Source organism: Lottia gigantea, assembly GCF_000327385.1.
Source record: "Lottia gigantea unplaced genomic scaffold LOTGIsca_29, whole genome shotgun sequence".
NCBI lineage: Eukaryota > Metazoa > Mollusca > Gastropoda > Lottiidae > Lottia > Lottia gigantea.
In genome coordinates, this window is record NW_008708943.1 from 476949 (window position 1) to 490469 (window position 13521).

At 36.0% G+C, this 13521-nt stretch overlaps 2 protein-coding genes across 2 annotated transcripts; both read right to left on the reverse strand.

The window, feature by feature from the left end:
- LOTGIDRAFT_232426 (hypothetical protein) lies at window positions 1–2686 on the reverse strand. The gene is made up of 5 exons (XM_009056762.1): window positions 2613–2686; window positions 1817–1918; window positions 1346–1429; window positions 811–912; window positions 1–49 (listed from the first exon to the last, which is right to left on the reverse strand). Exons 1-5 carry the CDS (start codon window positions 2650–2652, stop codon window positions 39–41), a joined length of 339 nt encoding a protein of 112 aa, XP_009055010.1. The 5' UTR covers window positions 2653–2686; the 3' UTR covers window positions 1–38.
- Window positions 2687–5324: 2638 nt separating this feature from the next.
- LOTGIDRAFT_232427 (hypothetical protein) lies at window positions 5325–11493 on the reverse strand. Its single transcript, XM_009056763.1, has 6 exons — window positions 11132–11493; window positions 9328–9522; window positions 7559–7690; window positions 6943–7102; window positions 6499–6562; window positions 5325–6072 (listed from the first exon to the last, which is right to left on the reverse strand). The coding sequence occupies exons 1-6, from the start codon at window positions 11306–11308 to the stop codon at window positions 5682–5684; spliced, it is 1119 nt and encodes a 372-aa protein (XP_009055011.1). The 5' UTR covers window positions 11309–11493; the 3' UTR covers window positions 5325–5681.
- Window positions 11494–13521: the final 2028 nt, after the last annotated feature.

Here is a 13521-nt window from a genome sequence, read left to right on the forward strand (position 1 = left end):
AACTAGTGTGATACTTTTATTACTGAAAGCTTGATCATTTAATTGACACCTGAAAAATTCAAAATGATTCAAAGTTCAATGAAATATTTATAAAACAAAATTTTTAATAAATTAATGCCAATCTGTTCATTTCATTGGCGTAGGTAGACCATACAGTAGTGAACGACGAAGGGCGTGGATGTATGGGGAACTGAAATGAACCGCCATCCTCTCCTCCTTCAAAGACACAGATTTTTTTCGGTCAGGTGGTCAAAATAATTTGTTATAAAAATTATGTCTGTATCAAATCAGATATCTAAGCGTATGAAGAACAAAGAACAATAAACCGTTCTTATGTCTACTACGTCACGTCACGTGTTCTGTTTTGAGGCGAAATTTGTCACGTTATCACACCTGAAACAACCGTAATACGAACATATCGTATAAAGGGACGCAACTCTTACTGAGATGATAACTGTGTTCTGTAGCCTACTATTGGAATTCACAGCTCTGACTGACTTGTTATCTTAAGGTTTGCTGCACTATATCATTATATCAATTTCAGCTTTCGGTAGTGCTTTTCATAATAAAAATCCGGCGTTTTGTTATCAATAATAGATAGCTGCTTAGTTTCCCGTTAAAGAATGCTAAAATTCTTCATCTCAGTCGTATTGGGAGCATATTTTTGTCCATTTGATCAACTAACCATCGCGCGTTACAATCACATAGATAGTATCATCGGATCAACGGAAAAATATCTAGAAACAAAGCGAATGCTTCTAAGAATTTTCAGAAATATGAAAAATGGGATCAAGAAGTCTATCTTCGTACCTGGGAAATTGCACTGACAAATTTCACATCCATCGGGTCCTCGTTTGTATCCCCATGGTCGACAATTCATCCTACATCTTACTGGGGAACAGTCCGAAAAATCTGGAATAGTCACATGAGTTACATGAATATTCAATCTATTTCTATTTATTACTATATATTTTTAAAATAGTTTTTTAATTACTCAAATATATATTTAACTGGAAAAAAGGAAATGCACGTCAAATAAAAAGCAGCAATATCCAGAATTTTCATTATTAGAGAGGTTGTAAATTGAAATTACTTGAAAGTAATTCTTAAATATGTAATTTACTTCATATATACCCTTGATCAACATTTTCATGGCAATGGAAAGGGAGATAACTCTTTATTTTAGTCACGAATTCGACACAATGCCAACAATTATATTCCACAAAAAAGCGCAGAAGAGCATTGAACACTTCGTAAAAGATGACCATCTTCATAATTAGAATTAGAATATTAAGACGTACAACTCGAAGTTGAAAAGTAATTCAGTAAAAACATAAAACTTTACCTTTACATTGGCAAGATGGGCATCCATTAGCTTTGATTTTTCTACCAAATGGACAATAATTCATGCACATCATTTCAGGGCAACCTGGAAACGAAATACAGTTTCTGAAGTTTATACTGGTAAAAAGGAAGGGGGTTATGACTAGAAATAAGAAGTCATGATGGTCTGCTTTTTTACCATTCTAAAGCCTGTGTCATCATCATTCATTACAACTGATATAGTAACACTAAGATGTTGTCTCTTATATCTATTACAGCCAAACTCATCCTCAGAAACCAAATTGTCATTGCCATCATCACATCTACACACTTGGACCCAACCAGAAATGTTTAATATGGAAAGCTTTGACTGTCTCAAAAAAGCCAGATTTTTTCTTCCCCTCCGCCTAAAAGTCTGGCGAATGCTGTCAGAGGTATGGTAAAAAAAGAGGCACGTTATTTCCCAAAAGAGACTATACGAAACTATACATACAGTCACAGGTATCGCAACCTTGAGCGTCCTTTATTCGACCAGTATAACACAGCCTCGTTTGGCAGGCTCTGACGGGACAATCCCCTTGAGCGTCCACATAGGCTGAAATATAAAACAAAATGTTACGTCAGATTGCACTGAAAATTCTCTTGGGCGTCCACATTGACTGAAATATAGAACTAATTGTTATATAAAATACATAGACAGCTCTCTTGAGCGTCTGTAGATCTGAAAAATACAACGAACCGTTAAATTATGTTACACAAATCATCCTCTAGAGCGTCCACAAAAACACTAATCGAGAATAACATACAGGTAGACCACGCTTTTGAAGTAAAAACTGCATAAAACGGCATTGGTGTGTGACTTATAACATTGTTGTAACACCACTATCTTAATTGCTGAAATTGCTTTACAATTCACAGTTTAAAGTGTTGCAATGACCGTGTACGACAAATTACAGGATATATTTAAAATATTTCTATCATAGCCATAATGAAGAGTTGAATACAAAGCTATTGCAAAAACAATTTAAAAATCGGACTGTTTATTAAAAATTACAACCAAATAATGTTAAAAAAAACAAGGATTACTGTCTCTAGGGACGTATCTAGAAAATGCCCGAGATTTGTTTAGATGGGGTTGGGATATGGCCCAATGTACACAATTTTTTATATTGTCCTGCACGTTTAGATCAACTGGCACCAATCTAATATAAAACGAAAAAAAAGTTTAATTATACATTCCGACCATATAAGAAAAATGTCATTGATGAAAAATAAACAAAGGTACTCACCGGCCACAACTACTACAGCGAAAATAATCAGGAATTTCATCGTGAAGATATATACGGTTCTGACTGAATTAATCTTTAGAATTCGAGATTATGAAGTTCTGTATGAATCAGAGCTGCTTATATACTAAAAGCAAAACACTAGCCTAGTAAGTCAAGTATCCGGATTTTCCGATTTGAATGAAATTGAAGAGGATTCGTCCTGTTGATAATTTGTTGATTTCCTGATTGGTCATCATTTTACCATAAAGATTAGCTCAATTTTCCCACAACAACAGATAGAATATTTATGATTTAGTGTTGTAAAATCATTATAAATGCTTCTCTTTAGGAAACAATTAGGCCTACATTTCCCTCGTGAAATTTTTTAAAGTTTAGAACCTTTGTTATATTCTGTTATTTGAAAACCACCGTTCGTTCACGTAGACATGGACCACAAACCCGATATTTGTACTTGTTTAAAGGGTGAACGAGTCTAGAGCGTACACAACAAATTATCGAACCCTTATCATCATGTAGGCCAAACCCGAACTAATTTGACCTCAAATGGCAATTTTCTATAGTCAGATAGGACTAAACAAAAGTGGCCAACTTGTGTGGGTAAATCGAATTTTAATGATTATATTTGAATTACAGTGATAAAAATATATTATTTTGTAAGGTATTATTCAAATTTTCAATACATTTCCCTCCTTAAAATTCAATCCATAAAATGTCGCCAAATTTCGACTGAAGATGTAAATTGTACCTACATTTATAAGCTGGTATTCCAATTCTCATGGGAGCCGCGGTGGCTCAGTGAGTTAGACGCTTGCTCACTAACCTGAAGGTCCAGGGTTCAATCCCGGCATAGGTCGAGATAATACCTTCGGACTTTTCAACCCGGTTTCCCCCTGTCAGTGATGCAGGTACGGGGGGCTGACATGGAAAAAGCGTCTAGTCGTTCGGTTGGGACAATAAACCGAGGCCCCGTGTGCTACAGGCTGTGCACGTTAAAGATCCCTCGACAGTTGGAAATCTAAAAAGAGCAGGCTAATGCCGCTGTCCTGGCAAAATTTCCCTCATTGCACCCTGCATGGCGTTGCCCGTCTTTTTATTAGCCCACATGGTGCAGAAAAGTAGGACGTAAATCTCCATTCATTTCATTTCATTTCCAATTCTCATAAAAGAATTCGAAAAATTCGACTTAGACCAAGATGGTGTGAAGACATAGTAACTGACGGATTGGCAGTTTTTTCTGATGAAAAATAAAGGAATAATGAAATAGATTTAATCATTTATTCATATAACAATAAATAGGTCCGATACAATGTTCAAAACAATTTTATCATTTAGTTCTGCTCATTGACTTCAACACGTTCCTGGCAAAATTTCCCTCAGTGTACACTACATGGCGTTGTCCGTCTAAATTAGCCCACATGGTGCAGAAAAATTTCATTTCATTTAATTTCTTTGTCACGTGACCCTTAAGTCCTAAATCGGCAATGACGCCATCTTCTGACTAGATTCAAAGCAGTAACTGCGAAAAATTCAAAACAATATACACTCTACTTTGTTCATGATTTTTATGCCATGCCGCCACACGCATATTCCTCATGTAGATTTAACATTCTTATGGGTTACCACTGGTATGTTAAAGATCACACTACCAGTTTACAAATATGAGATTTCTTCTTGCTGGACACTAGCATTGGCTATTGGTCATGCAGACTTACAAAGCTCTTGGTCCTGGAAATTAACAGAATTCTTAGTCCTGGATATTAACAAAGCTCTTAAGCTTGGCTACTTAAAAAGCTCTTGGTCATGGAAACTTAAAAACTATTGGTGGATTATTATAACAAACGTCTTGGTCCTTGACATTTACAGAATTTTTTGACCTGGTTATTAATAAACTCTTGGGTCAATAGCTCTTGGTATTAATAAAACATTTACAAAGCTCTTGGTCATAGACCTTACATAGCAATTGGTCATGGAACTTGCAAAGCTCTTGGTCTTGTAGATTTTTAACAAGTTTTTTTAGTCCCGGGCATTTACACAGCTTTTGGTCTTGAAACTAGATATCAACAAAGCACTTAGTTCTTACATTAAATCAGATCTTAATGCTCGATGCTAAAACAATCTCTTGGTCCTGGACTCCTACAAAATCTCTTCGTCCAGGACATTTACTAAGTTCTGGGCCAAGGACACTTGAATGAACACGAAGCTCTTTGTTCTGGATATTTACAAAGCTCTTAGTACTGATTAATAAAAAAAGCTCTTAGTACTGATTAATAAAAAAAGCTCTTGGTACTGATTAATAAAAAAAGCTCTTGGTACTGATTAATAAAAAAAGCTTTTGGTAATTTGTATTACCTAAGATCTTAATCCAGGATATTAAGAATGCCCATGGATCAAAACATTTACAAAGCTCTTGGTCCTCAACCTTTCAAAGCTCTTGGTCCTAGACAAAAAAAAATGCTCTTGGTCGTAGACATAAAAAATGCTCTTGGTCGTAGATATTAGCAAGGTTCTTGGTCCTGGACATTCACAAAGCTATTTGTCTTGGACACTTACAAAACTCTTGGTCCTGAGTATTCAAAGCTCTTTGTTCTGAATATTAACAAAGTTCTTGATCTTCATAACAGACATGTACAAAGCTCTTGGTCTAGGACACTCTAAATCATAGACATGTAGGCCTTGGAACTGGCTATAAACAAAGCTGTTGGCCCTTGTCTTAGACACGCGCAGAGCTCTTAAACCTTACAGAGCTCTAGATCTAAGTTACTTGCAAAACTTCACAAAGCTCTTGGTATTGATCATTTACAAAGCTCGTGGACATTTATAGAATTCTGAATATATTTTAAAAGGTTTTGGTCTTAATGCTTTTAGAATCTTTCAGTGGATGAAATTTACATAGCTCTTGGTCCTTAAAACTCCTGGACATTCCGAAGGCTTTTTGTTGAGATCAGCTCACAATTTAAAGGCTACATTTGGATATACCTTGAACTGGATACATGATCTATATATAGGAATATAATTGGCAGGATATAAGTCTTAAATGTTTTAGGGTAAATACAACTTAAACTAGTACCATTAAGACGAGTCTCTAAGTTCACATTCTTTATGAGTCTGGGCAGGGGCGGTAACTATCACTGACTGTAGCGTGAACATAGTGTTTTTATTTCCGGTCACGGGGATATAGGGATGGATAATTGGGATACTGTAACGACAAAAACACGGGCTCGAATTTTCAAAATCCACTATTGTTCGTCGCGGTATTTCACAATTTCCGCCATCGGCACCTGATTTTGGACAACTGACACGAAGCATATCATTGGCTAATGTTTTGCGACATATACAATATGGTTGTTGGTTGTAAACGTTGTTAGATTTCCAATATGGATCACAATAACTCATGTCGAAATTACACTGATCAAACTTACTGCAACTTTGTTTCTCAGTTTGGGCTAAATCTTTACATTTTCTGAAATAGAGAAAGATCAAGACATGTTCTCTACATTGATTGGAATACAATTACAAAGTTGGAGTATGCGCCCATTTACTATAAACAGTCAACAGGACAACAGTTGGTCACCTTCTACAATGCAATTTAGATTTCCGGGATGGCTTTGTGTTACTATACACAGACAACATTGGATCACCCTCTAGATTTTAGAATACAACTAGAGGCAATAGTTGATGACAAGAATAAAACTCTGAGTTAGGTGATGTCTGGTGAATCTTTGACATATAACAGTACATCAACGGAGCACATTCTAGAAAATAACCTTAGAATTGGTTCATGTTTCTATAAACAGACAATTATTGTAACCTACAACAGAGAATCACGGGTAATAACTGACATGCCGGAAAGATCGAATATAGAGAAACTAATACATGAAATACTTACGGACATTGTAAGGAACACGGTGATGTGTTATTGTCGATCGTTGTAGAAATGGTGCATTCAGATTCTGAAATTAACCAAACCAAAGATTAAATTTTCGTTTTACAATTCAGAATAATACATGAGCGTTATCGGTTTGGGGTCATAAGAGTGGAAGAAAGTAGATAGCTGCTGTCACAATATTAAAGTTGTTGTGAAACCCAGTGGCGGACCCCCCTCGCAGCCCTGAAAGCAAGTTTTTGGGGCAAAAATCTGAAATATAGGTTAGAAATTCGTGAAATCTCAGATATACAGCCAAAAATAGACCTCGATTACATTACAGTCTTTCTCCGATTGGCTATATTCGCTAGCGTACAATCCAAACAAATCGCTGCAATCAGTTGTTCTTTCGCCCACGATTTTTGTCTGGAGATCTCCTTCAACACCAGTAAGAATTCAGTGACTTACTCTTCTCCTTCCACTGTATCATATGATGACTGGGTATATATGAACACGAACCATTAATAACTGAGGCTATGAGAGGCGAGGCTTTATATATTGTGCCTATTTCATCTACATTTAAATCTGTGGTCCTACCATTGCTCACAGCAGAGTGGTCTCCCGTTGTCTACAAAAGAAGGATATATTAAAGACTAGCAAATCCCCAATCATAACAAAAGCACTAGCCTTAAATACACCCACATGACAGTCAACTCTAATAAAAGCTGGTAGTGTCAGCACATTTTCTCATAAAAAGTGGAAGTTGTCGTTCCTTGCAGTCACATTATTACATTGGTGAGGGAATCCTATTATAGTGAAATGTTTCGGGCACACTAGCAGTCATGGTCGACGATTTTTATCGTCGACTCGAATTTTTAGTAAAATCTCGCGTGTGCTCGCTCTTCCACGACACTTCCACAATTGCATGATCTGCACGTGATTATCGACATAGTGGAAAACGACCGACCGAGATTGTGTCTCATCGTGTTCCAGAAGCCAGTCGGTGAAACTCTTAGCAAGATTTCAGTCGGCGACCCAGACCGATCGTGTACATGCATCTTAAGACCAAGTATTGTATACGTACCAACTGACTGGAACTTAAAAATGAGCCAGTAAAATCACTATCAAATTTACTTTCATGACAAAACAGCATGGTGGACTCCACTACATCCCCTCTTTCATGTTCCTTTCTCATGCCCACAAATACCTGACTCTTCTATAAAACAAAATAATGAAAATTCTATTTCAAAAAAATAACCTGTGGGCGATGTAAACAGAGTAGTGGGCCTTCGGGAGGTTGAAATTCTCGAAAAGGTAGTAATCCGAAATATCTGCTTCTATTTCATTCTCGAATATTTAATTTATAGCTATCTGAGGCTGGAATAGAGACAGATTGACTAGAAAAAGTTGGCTGGTCCATCAAATAAAATAATGAGAATAATTGTAGGAATTTAAAACTGTCAGAATAACTTAACATTGTTAACCATGTGGATTTGCAGAAAGGTATCAATATTGCCGAGAAAGCCTTCGTGAGATGAGCATCTTCGTGCTGGAAGATTGGGAAAGTTGTACGTAAAATATATTGAACATTATTTTGCTTTGAAATAATTGATTTATGTGGCATTAAGTAATCTATCAAGTCGTTAGATCCTATTGCTATCCGTTTATCTCACAATGATGGACATTTTCACATCTTTCCCTATTCTATAGTTAAAGGGGCAGTGTATAAAAGGTTACATATATATAGATTTTTGTAGTTTTAGTTAATTTGAGAATCTAAATTTTCCGACCTACTAAAAAATTGAGAATGTTCCTTTCATGATATGATATTATGATGGTGGTATGGGGAATTGCCTTATTGGGCCCAAAAGTACACACTATAGGGTGAAAGCTCAATTTAATATCATTAGCCTAATAAAGTACAGAAAAACAATACGGAAAACTCCATTAACACCGTGTTAGTTATACACCAAGCCTATACATGTATATATATCTAAATGATCTAAAGACGGGAATACAGTGAAAGTAATTTAGTTTAAATGTTAACTATGAGAATGTTGCTATATACAATATTTGTTTGGTATTTTACATACTGATGAGAAGATTTACTTCTAGGATCGGCTAGTAACAAGTCTCCTTCAATCTAGAGATTTTTTCAATGAATATAAATGAAATGGAGTTTTACGTCCTACTTTTCTGCTCTCTGCTGTGCTTTTATTCGTATTCGGTAGATTCAAAGCTGAAATAGAGTACCAAGCCTTACGGTCTGAAAGCCGTCGAGATTGTGCAGCGTAAAAGTGATGTGCTAAATACGGCTCAAGTACAAAACTGATTTTAAACCAGTATTTGTTTGAAAAAAAAAACCCACAGAATTTACATAATTCATGGTGTAGTCATTAAGCGTGAGGTGAATATGGCGCCATGTTCTATTTCTGTGTCTTATATTACTAACTTGTCATTTACCCTATTGTTAATATAATTAGCCATACATATTTTAAGGTATATGCAATATGGACTCTCTGAACACGATGTCGGGTTGACAAGCCCAAGTACCCATATATAACATTTCCTGTTCCGCGGACTATCTAAACCTGACCAGAATAGTGCGTTCCCCTGTCACCCTATTTATAACATAGATAAAATCGTTGGTAAAAGTTCAGACCCTGTAGTGCATGAGTAAAGAGTAAAGGCACCTCCGTTCACTATCTACAACCATGATAACTGGTCGACTGAGGATCTCCAATTGGTCATTTTCTCACCCTCTCCCCTTTATTTTGGGCTAGGGGTCATTTACTCCCATTTTTACACCACGTCTCTCTATTGTTTTATTTGTGATTATGCTATCATACAAACCTGTTGAAAATTAACCACAACGTAAATATTTTTAAAATCTTCATCAATCTGCATGATATAAGCTTGGTGTTCGTCATCAACTGCCAGAATCTGGTGGAAGGATGGACTCTCTAGTGATCCCATTCGGAGAAGATATTGACTTGGTATGTCCAGGCCTTCCAGTTTACCGGAAGTAGTTCCAGTTCCACTACCATTCTATAAATAAAACAATCAATGATTTTGGATGAAATTGCTCTTGCTTATCGTTTGGAAGTTGGGGTACTTGTCGATCGAATTTAACGACTTGGGAAATTTAGTACACAACAGACATCAGGTGGGGCATTATTGGCAACATTACCAGTGTGAAGACACATCAATAGTTTTTTTTCTTCTATTGACTATTATTGTTTGTAAATCTTGTTTAATTCCCTTTAAAGAAATCCTCAGTATTTGTAAACAAACTGGACAAAGGTTTCTTAACTATCAAATCGTTTTTACAAGGCTACAATGATGCGGTTATCAAGACGTCATTTTGAAAAGAGTCGAGGGAGAAATATTTTGTGATTAACCCAGAAGATGAACCCACTGTTTACCAAGTCTAGTTGTAATGATGAAACAGTAACTGTATTTAGTACAAAATGTCAGGCAATGCGTTATGAGTTGTTTATCTTGACTCATTCTAATTATTTGTTTAGGTCGTATGATTTTTTTCTACTAATGAAAACGGTTTGCTGAATTTAAAATCGTCTGTTTGTATATATCTAAAATTTCAGAGAGTACAGTTTAAATGACCGATATTACCCACAATTCAAAAGGTATATTTTGAAACATCTATATCATAGTCATAATAAATACTTGGAAATAGAGCTATAGTAGACTTATAGGAGAGAAATTTGAAGATCGGACTACAAAGATTCATAAAACAAAGATTATTCTAGAATCCTACCCAACAACAACATGGTACATGGTGTACCTGACAGACCTTATGGAAAAGTTTTTTTTACAATGAACGTGGGTATGATATCCACATGGATTGTACGGTTAACTTAATTTAGAAAGATTCCAAAAGGTTGTTAACAGGATCTTAATCCAAAAAAAAAACAAAATTGACTGTAGCCTTCATACACACAGTTATTGTAAAACATCGAGGGAGAACAAATTTAGTAACATTTTCTGTTTTTATGAAGCTGGCTCTCTGATAATGGCGAAACCGACTTTCAGATCCTTCTGATAAATCTACACCATTGTCATAGATGTTCCCTCTTTTTTGGCAAAGAGGCCAACCACAGACAGCGCTCTAATCATCGAAAATATAGTTGTGTCGTACAATCCTTCTGATAAACTGCCTTGCTAATCAGATGGAGCTTAACTCTTTTGGATACACGGAAGGAAGAAAAAATCATAAATATTGATTTACTGATCATTTTAAATCAGGGGTTTTCAACCTTTTTCTTTTTATTACCCCTTTCATAATCCTGATCGATTAACACTCATCGCCCTTTAAATCATTACTATTTTCTCTCAGGGTATTCCTGAAATTTTTTTCATGTCGTAGAATGTAGGTCTGACTGAAGATAACAACTTAAATTATAATAGTCCAAAAAATATATAGCGCCCAAATTACCCTTCGGAGTAATTACCACCAAGTTTAAAAAAACGGTTTAAAATGTTTAAAGTGAGTGATGCTTTACGATATAAGGATATGAACCATAAATAAAGCTTGTAAAAGGGGGTGTGGGAGATATGGGCTGATAACCAAACCTTTGGCAACGGTATCCGTATAACGATATGAATTTTTTGACAATATACCAAACTCCATACCAACCTGTTGTTCCTTGTTGTTGACAGGATCGCTGTTTTCCTCAGTAGTCGACAACACAGCAGCTACAATAATAACAATCAGTAAAACTAGCACCACCGCTACTCCTACTGCCACTTTAATACAACACTTTTTATCTGCATTTTTTGTCACAGAATCACGCAATACTCGAATCCTCTCCATTTTGGTGTGTTATGGTCTCAACTGTCACTTAACTGTGGACACATTCATTTTAGTTATCACACCTTAATTTGTTTATGTGCACGTTTAGTATATTTTGTGCTTTATTGGGATTCCGGTGTTTTCCAGTGGTAAAATATATTTACAGTCTGACCACACCTTGATGAAAGCTTCACTCTCAACGAATATTGAACCGAAATCAGAACATTGATACTATTAATCAGGAAATTGCCACCTGACTAAGAAAATATATATTTTTTCCTTTCGTCTTGAAATCCAGCTCGGTGTTGGCGATTGAAAAGATAACTACAACACTTAGTGTCGAGCTCACGTGCCAAAATTGGGCGAGTTTGTTTAAGATCATGGTTAAGTCCAAACAAATATTAAGTTTTGCCACGTTCCAGTGAGTAAACTTGTGTCAGAGCCCAGATCGTGCACAGTTAACGAACGCATATATTGAATACATCAGTTGTCGACTAGTCCACTTTAAAAGTGTCTCATTTTAAGAATGCATCAGGGTGCTTGAAGTTAACCTTTAAAGGGACATTGCCCTCTGATATTTTGCTCTTACCTCATTTTACATGGTCACCGCGTGCTGTTGTCCGTTAAATACCGATTCGGAAACGGTGTCGGTGGGTCAATCGCACAGTAAGTTAGGCAGAGTTCAATTGTGCTATTTTTCTTGATGAGATCACTTCTGTGTAAGTTAAATTTACAGTAGAAGCCCTCCAAACCACATCTACTGTATTGTATCGACATATTTGAAGAGTCCAGATCGAATCACTATAATCTGTAATCTAAAGAAATAAACCCCCAATATCCCACACCCCTCTAAACCGTAATCCGACAACTATATAAAAAGTAAGCTGACACGTGCCTTGACAATTTATTGCGGATATCGATAATATTCCGTTGTATTTTTAGGAAGGTTCTTAGCGTATTTTGGATATCCTATTTGTATTACATGTATAACCCTGTAGCGATGTCATCCCACTGTGTTAAACAGAGCCATATACATTTAAGTGACACTGGTTTTGAATATCTCATAAAATCCCTATTACTTAGTATCCCAGGGATGTTAAATACGATATGATAGAAGGCCGCAAGTCTGGCTCAATGGTAGGTAAGGGTTGTTCCCCTTTGACAGAAATATTTTAAATTTATAAACATTACTGGTTACTCCAATGGACACTATTTGGTGAAAGATATGTTCGAGCGATGTATTTAATCTTAAGGTGTAGGCATACGACGAGACAAAAATCTCCAATCGATGGTTTCCACCATATAATCAGCGCATACAATTGAAAGGAACATGAATCTGATGACGGTCTGTCTTGCAGACGATAAAACTATCGGAGGCAAGTTTTTATTATTTTTCAGAACGACATTTATTGGGAGCAGTCATTGTTTAAAAGAATGACGTAGCAATGCTGAAAATTCAATAGGGTCGCGACCTTGGTAATTTGCATAAAAGATAATTCATTTGAGATAAAACAGAAGACATAATACACTAAAGAAGTTGCACTTATCAGTTTACTACAAACATTTTCCAGTTTACAAATGACACTTTACAGTTTGAAATATACTTCTGATATTTATCAAAAAGGACGGTGATTTATCATTAAAGATTTTTGGAAGATGCTAAATAAACTATTTGAAAGGACTTCAGTTAAGTTACATGTGAATATAAACATTTGATTTTAGCATTTCAATCATTATGTTGTTTGAATTATAAGTAATAGGTAATAAGATATTTTACATTTGTCTTTGAATCAGTGAATTAGACAAATCGGTAGAGAATCGATTAATGGCGCAAATTGACCTCCATAAGTTTTAAACTTGTTTGATATTATAAATCCTGTCGGGGATGCGATAAGCTTGTCGTAGAAGCTCGGGCACGCGCGAGGTTTTACTCAAGACTCTAATCGGCAACATCTCCGACCATGACAGCTCGTATGCCCACTCTTTTACGTTTCGTCTTGTGCCTTGGAGTTAGGATTCTGGACCTATACCTATTGGTCTACAGAATTCTTGTGCACTTGGCGTATGGATTCCACGAGGTTAAAAGAGCATTCTAAGTAGTTGTTTGACTGTCAAAGTTTCAAAATCTTCAAAATAGTATGTCTATCTATCTGGTTGGTGAACTAAACAAGTCTTGCAAACATGAGTTGCGCCCCTTAATTATTATTTATGTAAAAAAAACTGTACCAAATCAT